At 51.0% G+C, this 16827-nt stretch overlaps 1 protein-coding gene across 1 annotated transcript; it reads left to right on the top strand.

Moving 5' to 3' along the window:
* Positions 1–15605: 15605 nt before the first annotated feature.
* On the top strand, positions 15606–16006 carry LOC119950804 (60S ribosomal protein L36a-like). The gene has a single exon (XM_038773599.1). The coding sequence runs from the start codon at positions 15621–15623 to the stop codon at positions 15939–15941; it is 321 nt and encodes a 106-aa protein (XP_038629527.1). The 5' UTR covers positions 15606–15620; the 3' UTR covers positions 15942–16006.
* Positions 16007–16827: the final 821 nt, after the last annotated feature.

Genomic DNA, 16827 nt, shown 5'->3' with positions numbered 1-16827 from the left:
CGAAGCCTGAATAATGGTCACTTAAGGGCCTTTTTTTGGTGGGTGCCCGAAGATTGAGGGTGGGGAAACTGAAAATGTTCTCACCCTTGACCTTGGACCTCAATCAGAAGGCCCCTTCAAACTTGGGCCTTCTCCCCTTAGGGACCAGGGAATTCTGCTCTTCCCTCTTTTTCCGCTATCCCCCCCTCCTCCCCCCCCAAGCCTAACCCTTGACACTAAACCCCCCCTCCAACCGCCTTAGTTGACACCTCCCTTTGCATCCCTGGAACCCCCTTAGTCTTTGGCACAGCACTACAGTGCCTCATTCGGCCACTGGCTGTGTCTGGGGGAGGGGGTGGCTGGAGAGCTGTTGGTCAATCTGATTGGCCAAGGAGTAATTTTTATCCAACTGCGGATGGACGGCCCACCTGTTGCCAATGAAGAGCTCAATGGAGCTGTGAGAGTTGGTGAGGATGTGCTCGCCGCAGACTCTCAGGATAATGGCCGCCAAGTGCTCGCGATCCTGAAAATTCAGGACAATACATCTTATCTAAGGTGTACAACAAAATTGACCGGGGCCACCTTCCTGATTCAATGGGCGTAAATTTTGAGCCTGCATTAGCTGTCAGTGTAAACGGCAACGTGGGCCCAAGATGTCGCAAGAATTCACAATTCTCGCCAGCGATATCACATTTTTTGATTTTCCACATCCCTTGTCGGTGAGGTAACGAAGTTCCTGTCTGGGAAGGTCAGTGTGGTGATATGCCTGTAGATAATATTACATGTACTCAGCAGTGTGACCTCCCACCAGCAGGTGGCCATGTACTCAGCAGTCTGACCTCCCACCAGCAGGTGGCCATGTACTCAGCAGTGTGACCTCCCACCAGCAGGTGGCCATGTATTCAGCAGTGTGACCTCTCACCAGCAGGTGGCCATGCACTCAGCAGTGTGACCTCCCACTAGCAGGTGGCCATGTACTCAGCAGTGTGACCTCTCACCAGCAGGTGGCCATGTACTCAGCAGTGTGACCTCCCACCAGCAGGTGGCCATGTACTCAGCAGTGTGACCTCCCACCAGCAGGTGGAGTCAGGAGTCAGATATAAGTCAGGTGACATCTGGCTACCGGGGGAAGATTGTAAGGCGTATATGAGGTCAGTCGTACCTAAGGGTAGTTCCAGGAGAGTCTAATGTAACTCTACGATAACTTGGTCTGTATCTGATAGTTACCTTACCACGTGTACATTAATAAATCATGGTTCTGGCTAAGTCACCAGCAGTTCTGTAAATTCATTGCAAGACAAGATTACGGAACGCAGCAGTCGGGAACCTCATTTTAATAATTAAAAAATAAATAAATTTAGAGTACCCAATTCATTTTTTCCAATTAAGGGGCAATTTAGCGTGGCCAATCCACCTACCCACACATCTTTGGGTTGTGGGGCGAAACCCACACAAACACGGGGAGAATGTGCAAACTCCACACGGACAGTGACCCAGAGCCAGGATCGAACCTGGGACCTCGGCACCGTGAGGCAGCAGTGCTAACCCACTGTGCCACCGTGCTGCCCTCATTTTAATAATTTAACATGTCACTAACGAGGCGCCCAGCCATCATTTCCAGACTCACTAAAAATTCAAACCTCGCAGGCGTGACTTCAGGCTAGCGCGGCCTGAAGGAGCATTACCACTGAACCACAGCTGTGACTGGAAACGTGCCAGTCTATTAAAAAACATGAATCTCCGAGGGGGATATTGGAGGTTAACGCGCAGGCTGCCACTACCAACCAGGGAGTCCATTGGAGAGGGGGCACCGCAGAGGCCATGGGAGATCCAGTCAAATTCCTTTTTGGCCTGGTGGGTTGAGTCTCGGGTGTTGAGGTGCGGTCGGGGGCTTGGGGGACAGGGAGGGTGATGGTCGAGGGGGGGGGTGGCAGTGGGATGTTGGACGCTAGCCTGGGGTTGGATCAGAAGCCTTCTGAACATGTACGCCAATGAGGGACGCGACCTCCAAATGAAAGCAAAAGCAAAATAAATTTAGATTAAAATGGGTTGGTGATGCCTTTAGCGCTGGTATGAATCCCAGTTTAGGAACAGCACCCAATAAGATTAGGAAGAATATTTTTTCAGAGTTTCTTTAATTACTTTCCACACAGTAATTGCAGCAGGACAGCAAGATGCATCCATTCGATTGCAGTGGTGTACAATGTTCAGACAGATCCCAAAGGTGAATTCAGCCTAAATTAAAATGCGAAAAGATGTAAATTGGGTTTTCGACTTGCTATCGCCTGTTGTACAAAGTCACAATCTAAATTTGAAGATGCAAATCAGTCTCAACCCATAAAAGTAAGGGCACATTAGATTGTTTTGTCAAAAAAAATATCTGGTTGGATTCTCCATCCCGCCAGCCCCGTTTTCTGGCGTGCCCCCATCAGCAGCGCGATCCCCCGTTTGGCAGCCGGCCAATGTGGTTTCCCATTGTGGCCATCCCGCGCTGTCAGGAAACCCGCGAGCATTGGTGCGCTGCCAGCGAAGCGAAGGATCTCGCCAACGGAGAATCTGCAGATTGTTGTTCAACATTTTTACACCAACAGAACCTGACGCCCTAATCCCTTCCATAGACTTCTTATCCTCCTCCGTAATCCGACCATAAATCGCTGAGACACTCGCACCCTCCAACCCCCCCCTACCGACACCAACTCCTCCAGCAATGAGGAAGACGGTGCCACTGGCAAACTCAGAAGTCTTTCTTGTGAAATTCCGCATCTGCATGTACCCAAAGCCTTCCTCACGCTGGAGCCCATACTTCACCCCCAACTCCTCCAAACTTGCAAATCTCCCCTCTAGAAACAGATCCTTCACCCCTTTCTCCTCCCATCCCCGGAACTCGCATCCATCCTCCCTGGCTCAAACCCATGTTTCCCTCTAATCAGCATCATCCTCAAAACCTGACCTTAACTTGAAGTGCTGTCAAAAGTGCCCCCAGATCCTCAGCGTGGTTACCACTATCGGATTCCCGGAATACTTCCCCGGGGCTAGTGGCAGCTGCGCCGTTGCCAGTGCCCACAGCCCGACCCCTTACAGGACCCCGCTTCCATCCCCACCCACAAAGCTTCTGCCTGCTTCCTCCAGCCCCGCACCTTCTCCTCAATCGCCGCCCTGTAAAAGTGCAACAGAAATTGGAAGAGCCAAGCCCCCCGACTGCCGCCCCATTTGGAGCACCGTCTTCCTTATCCTTGTGACGTTCCCTGGCCACGCAAACGACGAGACCAGCCTATCCACCCTTTGAAGAATGCCGTTGGCAAAAAGACTGGTAGACACTGGAACAAAACCTGAAACCGTGGCAAAATATTCATTTTGACTGCCTGCACCCGGCCAGCCAACACCATAGGGAGATTATCCCACCTTCCCAAATCCTCCTTCACCTTCCTTACTAGGCTTGTGAAATTTAGCTTACACCATCGTACCATGTCCCGCGCTGCCTGCACCCCCAAGCACCTAAATTGAGTTGTCGCTACCTTGAATGGCGCACATTGTACTGTTTTGGAACCGGCTGCTGTTACTTACACCAGCTGCACTTGAACAATGTGAAAGGGCAAATGTACATTCCCGCCTGACACTAGACACTGATGAAATTCCTTTTATTTTAATAATATTTTATTAAGATATTTGAAATTTTTTATAACAGTAACATAAACAATGGCATCAACATAGTAAAATAAACATTTCTCCCCCCCGGCCCAATCTTCACACACCCCGACAATACAACAGCAATCTGCCCGCCCCCCACCCCCCTTTGGAATACTGCATCTGCTGACATTTTAGTTTTCCCCGAGAAAGTCGACGAACGGCTGCCACCTCCGGGAGAACCCTAACATTGAACCTCTTAAGGCAAACTTTATTTTCTCGAGACTGAGAAACCCAGCCATGTCACTAACCCAGGTCTCTACACTCGGGGGCTTCATCCGGGCCGCTGTCATGTGTGCCCGGTGAACTACCTTAAATTGTATCAGGCTAAGCCTGGCGCACGATGAGGAGGTATTAACCCTGCTTAGGGCATCCGCCCATAGCCTCTCCTCTATCTCTCCTCCTAGCTCGTCTTCCCACTTGCCCTTAAGCTCCTCCACCGGAGTTTTCTCCGAAAGCTCCTGGTAAATATCCGATACCTTCCCCTCTCCCACCCAGGTACTGGAAACTACTCTATCCTGTATCCCCGTGGCTGCAGCAGCGGAAAGGCCGGCATCTGTTTTCTCAGGAAGTCTCGCACCTGCAAATATCTAAAACCATTCCCTGCTGGCAATTTAAATTTATCCTCCAAAGCTTTCAAGCTGGGAAAGCTCCCGTCTATAAATAGATCCCCCATCCTTCCAATTCCTGCCCTCTGCCAACTCCGGAACCCGCCATCTAGCCTACCTGGTACAAACCTGTGGTTATTATAAATCGGGGTTCAAATTGATGCTCCCTCCACTCTCTTCTATCTCCTCAATTGCCCCCCAGATCCTCAGAGCTGCCACTACCATCGGACTTGTGGAGTATCGGGCCGGCGAGAACGGCAGAGGCACCGTCACCAATGCTCCCAGACTGGTGTCTTTACATGAGGCCGCCTCCATCCGCTCCATGCTGACCCCTCCCCCACTACCCACTTCCTAATCATGGCTATATTAGCCGCCCAGTAGTAATTTCAGAAGTTCGGCAGCGCCAACCCACCCTCCCCCCGACTGCGCTCCAGCAACACTTTCTTCACTCGCGGGGTTTTACCCGCCCACACAAAGCCCAAAATAATCTTATTCACCCACTTGAAAAAGGCCTTAGCGATGAAGATGGGGAGGCACTGAAAGACAAACAGAAATCTGGGGTGGACCGTCATTTTCATGGTCTGGACCCTCCCCGCCAGTGACAGCGGGAGCATGTCCCATCTCTTAAAGTCCCCTTCCATTTGTTCTACCAACCGGGATAGGTTTAACTTGTGTAGTACCTCCCATTTCCGGGCCCTCTTAAGGCAAACTTTATTTTCTCAAGGCAGAGAAACCCAGCCATGTTGTTAACCCAAGTCTCTACACTCGGGGGTTTTGAGCCCCTCCACATTAATAAAATCCGTCTCCGGGCGACTCGGGAGGCAAAGGCCAAGACGTCGGCCTCTTTTGCCACCTGAACTCCCGGGTCTTCTGACACTCCAAAGATCGCTATCTCTGGACTCGGCACCACCCGTGTGTTAAGCACCTTGGACATTCCCCTCGCGAACCCTTGCCAGAACTCTCCAAGCTCCGGGCACGCCCAAAACATGTGGACATGGTTTGCAGGGCTGCCCTTGCACCTCATACAACTGTCTTCTACCCCAAAAACTTGCTAATTCTCGCTGCCGTCGCGTGTGCCTGGTGGACCACCTTAATTTGAATTAGACTGAGCCTGGCACATAATGAGGAGGAATTAACCCTGCCCCGGACCTCTGCCCACAGACCCGCTTCCAACTCCTCACCTAGCTGCTCCTCCCACTTGCCCTTGAGCTCCTCCACCGGGGTTTCCTCCGCCTCCTGTAGTTCCTGGTAGATATCTGACACCTTCCTCTCCCCCACCCAGGTGCCGGAGACCACCCTGTCCTGTATCCTCAGTGATGGCAGCGTCGGAAAGGCCACTACCTGTTTTTTTCAGGAAGGCTCGTACTTGCAGATATTTAAAGGCGTTTCCTGGTGGCAGATTAAATTTGTCCTCTCGCGTCTTCAAATCGGGAAAGCTTCCGTCTATGAACAGATCTCCCATCCTTCTGATGCCTGCCCTCTGCCAGCTCTGGAACCCACCATCCATCCCACCTGGGACAAACCTGTGGTTGTTGCATATCGGGGTCCAGATAGGCGCTCCCTCCACCTTCTTGTACCTCCTCCACTGTCCCCAGATCCGCAGTGTCGCCACCACCACCGGACTTGTGGAGTAACAGGTCGGCGAGAACGGCAAAGGAGCCGTTATCAAAGCTCCCAGACCAGTACCGTTACATGATGCCGCCTCCAGCTGCTCCCCCCCCCGCCCCTCCCACCCATCGCCCTCTTCCTAATCATAGCTATATTGGCCGCCCAGTAGTAGTTGCAAAAGATCAGCAGCGCCAACCCACGCCACCCCCCGGACTGCGCTCCAACAGCGGGTCTCCTTACTCGCGGGGTCTTGTTCGCCCACACAAAGCCCGTAATGATCCTACTCACCCGCTTAAAAAAGGCCTTAGGAATAAAGATGGGGAGGCACTGAAAGACAAACAAAAATCTGGGGAGGACAGTCATTTTCACGGTATGCACCCTCCCTGCCAGTGACAGCGGGAGCACGTCCCACCTTTTAAAGTCCCCTTCCATTTGCTCCACCAACCGGGTCAGGTTGAGCCTGTGCTGGGCATCCCATTTCCTGGCCACCTGTATACCCAGGTAACAAAAACGTTTCTCTACCATCCATTTTCAGTCTCTCCTCCTGCCCCTTGGCCTGGATCACAAACAACTCGCTCTTTCCCATGTTCAGTTTGTATCCTGAAAAACTACCAAAATCCCTCAGGATCCGCAGAACCTCCCCCATCCCCTCTACAGGGTCCGAAATGTATAGGAGCAAATCATCCGCGTATAGCGAGACCCGATGTTCCACCTTCCCCCCCCCGGAACCAGTTCCTCGAGGCTCGAAGTGCCCCGACCTCAGCCGGTTTGTACATACACTTGCTACAGGCGCCTGGTACAGCAATTTCACCCAGCCAATAAAGCCCTCACCAAACCCGAACCTCCCAAGCATTTCCCACAGGTACTCCCACTCCACCCGGTCAAAGGATTTCTCTGCGTCCATCGCTGTTACCACCTCCGCCTCCCCTCCCTCTGAGGGCATCATAATAATACTCAAAAGTCTCCGGACATTGGTATTGAGTTGTCTGCCTTTAACAAACCCAGTCTGGTCTTCCTCTATCACCCCTGGGACGCAATCCTCAATTCTTGTGGCCAGAATCTTAGCTAGGAATTCGGCATCCACGTTTAAAAGCGAAATCGGCCTGTATGACCCGCAATGTTCCGGGTCCTTCCCTCGTTTAAGAATGAGTGAGATCAAGGCCTGTGACATTGTTGGGGGGAGGGTTACTTTCTCTCTTGCCTCATTGAAGGTCCTCATCAGGAGTGGGCTCAATATTTCCGAAAATTTCTTCTAGAATTCTACCTGGTAACTATCCGGCCCCGGGACTTTACCCGATTGCAGGCCCTTGACAATCTCCTCCAATTCAATCGGGGCCCCCAGCCCCTCCAGCAGATCCTCTTCCACCCTTGGAAACCTCAACTGGTCCAAATATTGCCTCATCCCTTCCGCTCCCGTCGGGGGCTCCGACTCATAGAGTTTCCTATAAAATTCCTTAAAGACTCCGTTCACGCCCCCCTGGATCCAAGACCGTGTTACCCTCCTTATTCTTTACTCCCCCAATTTCCCTGGCGGTCTCCCTCTTTCGCAGTTGGTGTGCCAGCATTCTACTCGCTTTCTCCCCGTACTCATAGACTGCCCCCCTTGCCTTCCTCAGCTGTGCTACCGCTTTCCCTGTGGTCAGCAGTTCAAACGCTGCCTGCAGACACCGCCGCTCCCTCAGTAGCCCCGCCTTGGGGTCCTCCGAATATCTCCTGTCCACTCGGAGTATCTCCTTTACCAGTTTCTCCCTCTCCGCTCTTTCTCTCTTTTTCCTATGGGATCGAATTGAGATGAGTTCCCCTCTGACAACTGCCTTCAGAGCCTCCCAGACCGTTGCTGCTACTATCTCACCCATATCGTTAATCAATGACTGTGTGTGGTGAATGTGATTCACACCGGATTATAATCTGTATTAACATGTGTCTATATTGTAAGTGCAGTTGCGCTACCTGTCCTCCAGGGGGAGTAGCTCTGGGAATGCTCGAGTTGTACGGGGCTTCTCCCTTGGCTCTGCCCAGGACTCCTCCCCCGGAAGCTGCTGCATAAAGATCAGTACCACATGGTCAGCCGGCCAGTTCACCGAAAGTTCAATGGCTAATAGGCTGGCTCTGTTGTGAGTATATTAAAACCGCTATTCTAATCCTACAAGTACGTGTCCGTAGAATTGTTGGTTCCAACACTGTGTTAAAGTCCCCTCCCATGATCAGGTTATGTGACTCTAAGTCTGGGATCTTACCTAACATCCGCCTCATAAATTCCCCGTTGTCCCAATTCGGAGCATATATGTTCACAAGTACCACTTGCACCCCCTCCAGCTTCCCACTCACCATTATGTACCTACCCCCCTTGTCTGACATGATTCTCCCTGCCTCGAATGCCACTCGTTTGCTGATCAAAATCATTACCCCCCTGGTCTTTGAGTCCAGTCCTGAGTGGAACACTTGGCTAACCCACCCCTTTGTCAATCGGGCCCTAAGACTCCGTTCTCTACGACGTAGCCGAGTATGGCCAGTCAAGTAGTGCGGAAAACGCACTTCTCTTTGTTGTGAGGTTGAGGGATTGGGCGGTATGGAGGAACCTCTGAAGGTTTGCGTCATGGTCCTGCTGATCATGGCCGCAGATGGTGACATTGTCAAGTACGGGTATGTAGCCCGCAAACCGTATTGGTCCACCATTCGGTCCATCGTTCTCTGAAAGACTGAGACCCCGTTGGTAACGTCGAAGGGGACCCTGAGGAAGTGGAAGAGTCGGCCGCTGCTTCAAAAGCAGGGTAGTGGCATTCTTCCGGGTGGATTGGGAGCTGGTTGTAGGCCGACGTCAGATCGACCGTTGAGAACACACGGTACTGTGTGATCTGGTTGACCATCTCCACGATGCGGGGGAGGGGTACGTCTCCAGTTGTGTGAACCGGTTAATAGTCTGGCTGTCACCTACAACCATCCGGTTCTTTTCCCCGGTCCGGACGACCACCACTTGCGCTCTCCAGGGGCTGTTGCTGGCCTCGATTATCCCTTCACTCAACAGTCGCTGGACCTCCGACTTGATGAAAGCCATATCTTGGGAACTGTACCGCCTGCTCCTGGTGGCGATGGGCATACAGTCGGGAGTGAGGTTCGCAAAGAGCGAAGGGGGGGAGACCTTGAGGGCCGCGAGGCTGCATACCGTGAAGAGGGGGTAAGGGTCCGCCAAATTGTAGGGTCAGGCTTTGGTGACTGCATTGGAAGTCCAATCCAAGCAGTAGGGGGCCGCAGAGATGAGGGAGGACGTACAACTTAAAACGGGCGTACTCGGCGCCTTGCATCGCAAGGTTAGCGATATAGTACCACCGGATCTGAACTGAATGGGGTCAGGAGGCAAGGGAGATGGTTTGGGATCCAGGGTATATGGGAAGGGAGCAGCGCCTTACCGTGTCCGGGTGAACAAAGCTCTCCGTGCTCCCGGAGTCGAAAAGGCAGGGGGTCTCGTGCCCGTTGACCCGGACGACCATCATTGAGTTTTTCAAGTGCTTCGGCTGCAACTGTTCGAGGGTAACTGTGCCCAGCTGCGGGTAGCCGGCGTGGTCGGGGTCACAAAATGGCGGCCCCCATGAGTTGCACGTGTCGGGCCGGGCCGAAGATGGCGACCATGATGGCCGCCCCCATCGGTCGCACGTGTCGTTCGGTGTTGGAGCCAGCGGGCAAGATGGCGGCCCCCACGAGTCGCACGAGGCTGATGACGCATCTGAAGGGGGCGTTCCGGGCAGGCACACAGCCACGTTGCGGGGTCTGTGGGCCTGTGAGTCCACGGGTCGGGACTGGTGAGTGTTCGATGTTTGGGCTTTAGGTCGGCCCAGACAGACTCTGGCGAAGTGTCCCTTTTCCCCCAGAGTCGCTGCACGTCACTGTGCGGGCTGGGCAACGCTGCCGGGGGTATTGACCCTGACCGCAAAAGTAGCACTGCGGTCCCCCGTGCTGGACTGGCAGCCGCGCGGAACAGGCCCGCGTCGTAGTCGGGTCCGACTGGGGTCGCGACGATGGCATCCACGAGGGGTTCACTGGGTCTGCGGGGATCGCACTGAGACTCTGGTAGGCCACCTCTAACGAGGTAGCTATCTTTACTGTGTCCCGCGGGCCTGTGGTCCCGTTTTCCAGCAAGCGCTGCCTGATATAGTTCGTTCGGACCCCAGCCACGTAGGTGTCCCGGATCTGTAGCTTCATGTGTTCCTCCGCCGTCACATCCCGGTAGCTGCAGTTCCTCGCGAGTAGGGTCAGTTCTTCCAGGTACTCATCTAGCGATTCCCTACTGCGTTAACGGCGAGTCGTGAGGAGATGTCGGGCGTACACCTCGTTTACAGGCTTCACTAAATGCGCCTTGAGGGTTGCGACCGTCACCTCGTACATTGCCGCTTTATCGACCATCATGGAGATTCAATAGCTCGCCTGAGCGTGGAGGAGTCGCAGCTTGAGGGTTTCAGTGGGAAGCGTTGTGAAAGAGTCGAGGTAGGCCTCGAAGCAGCGAAGCCAATGTTCGAAGATCTCCTTGGCTTCCAATGCGCGCGCCTCAAGTTCGAGCTTATCTGGCATTAGAGTGTCTTCCATGATGCTGTCGATGGATATTAAATTGTTATACCGCCAATTCATTGTGAGATCGTGAGAACGAGTGAACATTAGGCTTTAATATCCATGAACTCGCCTGCCAGAGTTGTCTGTACAAATGACTGCCACCCACAGGTGGACAGACTATATATGGCCCCGGTGAGGGCGGAGCCAGAGGCGGAGCCCACCGGGGTTCCAATACAGTACCTGGAAGTAGCCCGTATCATCACTTCCAGGTCATGGGTCACATCATTATACAGACAGTACAGACAGCTCATGCATTAGGTGAAGTACATTCACCACACCCATCTTGCTTTCCAGGATGGTTATATACTCCTCGTGCTCGGATAACTTTTGTTCGACCTCCTGGATCGCTCTCCCGTGGGTTTCCTGATTCTGAACCACTTGATCGATCGAAGCCGTAATCGGGTCCAGCGTGTCCTTCTTCAGCTTGGCGAAGGAATCCTCGAAAAACGTCACCAGCTGCTCTGTCGACCACTGTGCCGTCTCCCGCGGCCCTTGCTCTCCGCCGTGCTGTCCCGTGTTACCAGCTCTGCTCGCATCTCACTTATCGGACTTTGTCTTCTCACACAGCCTCTTCTGGACCAATTCCCCATACACCGGAGGGAGATTTCTCCTTACTGTCTCACTCTTTACTGATTTATCCCATAAAACCCCCAAAAAAACGGGGGGGAAATGTCCAAAAGTTCGTTACAGGCGGGAGCTATCAAATGTGCGACCTACTCCTCCATGGCCGCCACCGGAAGTCACTGATGAAATTCCTAATCATGTATATTTAATCTCTTATTCAGCAATGAATAGTAGGAACCAGTTTACAGAGTTTCTGCATTTTGTCACCTGGAGGGGTAAAATCACTCGGAATTTGTTGTCCCTGGCCTGTGCAATGCTGCTGAAATGTCACTAGGTGGCAGTATCTGTCCTAAACTGGGTACTCAGGGACGCAGCAATAATCGTATCATTTAAACCCCAAAGAGTGACAAGTGCACCTGGTTGGTTTGTGTCTTGATGATTCAGGCTATTTAAAAAAAAGAGGACCAAGTCTCCAATAAAATTTGAGACACAATTCTGAGCCGTTTGTTTTCACTGTCAGGTGCGGCTATTTTTATTGAGACAGTTTTGCTGCCTTCAGCTTTGAGGCACCTGATGTCGCAGAGAACTATTGATTGTAACTAAAGCTGTCAGCCCTCTGGGACTCATTTACCCAATGGCCCAGATTTCCGATTGTGAAACTTTCTTTCGCTTCTCCTTCGCTGAGCTTAGTTGTGTTCTTGTTAAAGAAAGGTATCGTTTGCCCCCTTCCCACCCACGCCTCCCTCCCCCCCCCCCCAAAAACCACAAGATACATCACGAACTGCACACATACGCGTAATACAAAACACAGAACATATAGTGCCAAAGGAGGCCATTCGACCCATCGAGTCTGCACCGACCCACTTAAGTCCTCACTTCCACCCTATCCCCGTAACCCAATAACCTCTCCTACCCTTTTTTGGTTACTAAGGGCAATTCAGCACGGCCAATCCACCTTACCTGCATGTCTTTGGACTGTGGGAGGAAACCAGAGCACCCAGAGGAAACCCACACAGACACGGGGAGAACGTGCAGACTCCGCACATACAGTGACCCAGCGGGGAATCGAACCTGGGACCCTGGCGCTGTGAAGCCACAGTGCTACCATGCTGCTCTTGATTGGGCTGATGTGGAATTTCGATGTCGCTGTGTGAACAAAGAACATTGGACTTTGTTTTATAAGCAAAGCCATTTATTACTAACACTACATTAACGAATAACTAAAATGTCTAAGATGAATACAGTTGGAAATAAATGTCTAACTTACACTAAGATACAACCGAGCTGCTCTAATCTACGACTGCTGTCAACTGCTTACAAACACCTTTCGAAGGAACACATGGTGCATCCAGGTCCCGGGACTCCGTACTCGCCCCGCCTGCTGATCGGATGCTAGAACTACAACAGTAAAACATATAACTTACACATGTAGATCATAGATCATTGAACTTACAGTGATGATGAACTACTCATATTATATACAGATGATAGTCTGCCTATCATCACAATAAGCAGGGAACACGCCGGGTTCCCACTCCCCCCATGAACCTTACAGCGAGCGGGTAAAATCCCTGCCCCAGTCACTGGCCTAATGTGGGAAACACAGCAGTCAATTTGTTCACAGCAAGGTTCCTCAATTAGCGGTGTGGTATTGACCAGATGTTGCCCAGGACACCAATGGCGCTGTGGGATCTTTCATGCCCCGCCCCTGAGGGGGCAGAGGAGACCTCTTCCAAAAATATGGAGCCTTCAGCAGTGCAGCTTGTCATAATATCCACTCATGTATATCATGAGATGCAGACAGGCAGTGATTGACACACAGGATAACCAATTAACACACACGACACAGAACAACCAATCATTAGACAGGACACCACCACTATAAAGCCCGCAGGGCATTAAGGCTCTCCCTCTCTCACAGGACACGGCTAAGGAGATAGTCGCAGTGCACAGGCCAATGAACATCATTACCATGTGATAGAGAGCTAGTCTGGTCAAGCCAGTAGGAGGTTATCAGTTAGGTTAATAGAGTGTCAACCCACAGTAGATTATGTACAGCAATCAACAGGTTCAATAAAACAGTGTTGGACCATCTCCTGTGTCGGAAGCCTGTTTCTCGTTTTACTGCATCTAGTTGCAGTCGATGTTAGACCAACACAGATAACACATCACAGCTCTCTTACAGTACTGTACCGTTGGTCTACATTGTGTACTTATATCTCTAGTCTTGAACCCACAGCATTCAGATTCCGAAGAAAGAGCCACAGGTGTGTCCGAAAGCATGCCAGTAATAGTTTACTCACAGAATCCCTACAGTGCAGAAGGAGACCATTCGGCCTATCGTGTCAGCACCAATCCTCTGAAAGAGCACCCCAATCTAGGTCGACTCCTCCACCCTATCCCTGCAACCATTGGACATCAAAGGGCAATTTAGCACGGCCAATCCACCTAACCTACACATCTTTGGACTGTGAGAGGAAACCGGAGCACCCAGAGGAAACTCATGCAAACACAGGGAGAACGTGCAAACTCCACGCAGACAGTCACCAAAGACCAGAATCGAACCTGGATTCCTGGCGCTATGCCACCATACCGTGGCAGTCTAGAAGTGTCCGCCATGTCTCGGTTGATGGCACTCCTGCATCTGAACAATGAGACTCTGGGTTCAAGTCTCACGTCAGGCACTGATCACAAAATTCGACGCTGATGCTCAAGTTCTGAGAGAGAGCTGCACTGCTGCAGCTACTGTCTTTTGGATGGGATGCTCTTTCAGTTTTTAAAAAATTCTTTCATGGGATGTGGGCGTTGCTGGCATGACCATCATTTGTTGTCCACCCCGAATTGCCCATGAACTGAGTGGCTTGCTAGGCCATTTCAGAGGGCGGTTCAGAGTCATCAACAGTGCTGTGGGTCTGCAATCACATGTAAGCCAGACCGGGTAAGGGCGGCAGATTTCCTTCGCTAAAGGACATGAGTGAACTAGATGGACGATTAAGCCAAAAAAAATTACAGTCTGATGGTCATCTTTACTGAGACTGGTTTTCAATTCCAGATTTTATTAGTTGAATTTAAATTCCACCAAGTGCTGTGGTAAGATTTGAATCCATCTGCCTTGGACATTAACCTGGATCTCTGGATTACTCGCCCAGTGTCTTTACCATTATGCTACAATCTCCCCAAAGGTGGACAGGGAAGATCCCATTGTACCATTTTGAAGAAGAGCGGGGGAGGTGTCCCTCAATATTTTTCTCCCAACCAGCATCAAAAGGTTGTTACCATGATGCTGTTTGGGGGGGTTTGATGTGTGCATATTTCAGCCAGGGCTACATTTCAACAGTACTCATTGGCTGAAAAGTGCTTTACGTCTGGTGATTGTCATAGAATCATGGAATAGAGCCATAGAATCCCTACAGTGCAAAAGGGGGCCATTCAGCCCATTGAGTTGCACCAACCCTCACTCTACCTCAGGCCACTCCCCCGCCCCACCCCGTTGCTCACACACTGATCATGGCCAATGCACCTAACCTGCACATCTTTGGACTGTGGGAGGAAACCGAAGCACCCGGAGGTGACACAACGCAGACACGGGGAGAATGTGCAAACTCCACATAGACAGTCACCCAAGGCCGGAACCCCGGCCCCTGGTGCCGTGAGGCAGCAGTGCTAACCACTGTGTTTGCGTGCCATCCCATGAAGAGCACGGTATAAATTCAAGCCTTAATTTTTATGGTGGGTGCTGAATGTAACAGCATCTCACTATGAAAGGGAATGTCATTGGGTAAGAGTGATGTGGAGATGTGGAGTGGGTCACGACAACGAATAAACGGGCATCGTGCGACTATCAACAGGCAGGACTGTTCCCTTCCAGTTGGGGAACACTTCAGCAGTCAAGGACATTCAGCCTCTGATCTCCGGGTCAGCATTCTACAAGGAGGCCTTCAGGAGACGCAGTAAGAAGTCTTACAACACCAGGTTAAAGTCCAACAGGTTTGTTTCAAACACGAGCTTTCGGAGCACGGCTCCTTCTTCAGGTCATTCACCTGAAGAAGGAGCCGTGCTCCGAAAGCTCGTGTTTGAAACAAACCTGTTGGACTTTAACCTGGTGTTGTAAGACTTCTTACTGTGCTCACCCCAGTCCAACGCCGGCATCTCCACTTCAGGAGACGCGACAACGCAAAATTGCTGAGCGAAAACTTATAGCTAAGTTCCGCACGCATGAATGCGGACTCAACCGGGATCTGGGATTCATGTCGCATTACATTCGGCCCCCACCAACAAGCCTGGACTTGCAGAGGCCTACCGACTGAACTGGCTTGGGACAATTCACACCTCTTTAACCTGGAGTTACCTCTCTCTCTGCATCTTTGATGATTTGATTGCCTGCAGGTGCTCGCATTCCGGGGCATCTCTGACTGTGTCTATATAAACATTTCTGGAACAAGCCTTTCCATTCACCTGAAGAAGGAGCCGTGCTCCGAAAGCTCGTGTTTGAAACAAACCTGTTGGACTTTAACCTGGTGTTGTAAGACTTCTTATTGGGTAAGAGGGCAGGTTGTCGAGCGCTGGCCATGGAAGATGGTCAACGTACCAAAGACCCGGAGGACCTACTGCAAGAAATGTCGTAGGCATCAGCCCCACAAGGTTACCCAGTACAAGAAGGGAAAGGATTCCCTATACGCACAGGGTAAGAGACATTATGACAGAAAGCAGAGTGGTTATGGTGGACAGACAAAGCCTATATTTCGGAAAAAGGCTAAGACCACAAAGAAGATTGTGTTGAGACTGGTGTGCGTGGAGCCCAACTGTCGGTCAAAGAGAATGCTGACCATCAAGAGGTGCAAGCACTTTGAGCTGGGAGGAGATGAGAAGAGGAAGGGCCAAGTCATCCAGTTCTAAACTGCATTCTTTGTATTTTGGAGTACCAATTCACAATAAAATTCATCAAAGGTTAAAAAAAAAAAGAGGGCAGGTTGTCACTTTGTGAAAGGCTGGGAGAGAAATTGGGTGTCATTGGACGAGAGACGAGGGTGTCATTGGGTGAAAAGCTGGGTGTTACTGCCTGTTACTGGCAGCAGAACTGAATATCCTTTGGCGAGGGATTGTCTCATGCTGTGCGGGTGTTACTTGAAGGCTGAGTTGCCACTGTGGGTGTTGTAGGTTGTCAATGGGCTGAAGCTGGACATCATTGGTGAGGGATTGGCTTTGACTGGAAGCAGCGGTATTGTTCTTTTAAAAAAATATTTTTATTAAGGTTTTGCAGAATTTTTAATAATAAAACAGTAGTAACACTAAGCAGCGGTATTGTTGTGCGATGGTGCGTTTAGCAGGGTTAAGCTCAGGCTTTACTCACAATGTCAGGAAACATCTAAGAGATGACACACACCTCTGCTCTTAAGACCCTTCCTTGTCCTCAGATATCAGAGTACAGCTGGTGAGGTTAAATCAGCTTTTCAAGAACCTTTCAAAAGCACCTCAGCAAGACCTGACCAGCCGAGTACATCGCCTGTTGTGCAGAAAATGTCATCTTAGGTTTCAGTGGCAGAACGTCACCGCTCAAAAAGCTGATCTCCACTTCCACCTTTAAATGGATGAAGGCTTAGCAATCATTCCTTCCGAGCGTGACAATGGTCCTTGCAGATTTAATAACTGAGCCAAATCATAAAATGTATTTAAGGGGCAGCTAAATGAATACCTGCTAAGAAGGAAATAGGATAGGCTGATAGATGGAGGTACATAAGTGTGGTAGTCACCACTGTTGTATTATATTGTATATATGGGTTTT

The sequence above is a fragment of the Scyliorhinus canicula genome, chromosome 16, assembly GCF_902713615.1.
Source record: "Scyliorhinus canicula chromosome 16, sScyCan1.1, whole genome shotgun sequence".
In the NCBI taxonomy this organism is placed as follows: domain Eukaryota; kingdom Metazoa; phylum Chordata; class Chondrichthyes; order Carcharhiniformes; family Scyliorhinidae; genus Scyliorhinus; species Scyliorhinus canicula.
The sequence above is the reverse complement of the archived record's forward strand: the minus strand, read 5'-3'. Positions and strand labels throughout refer to the sequence as shown.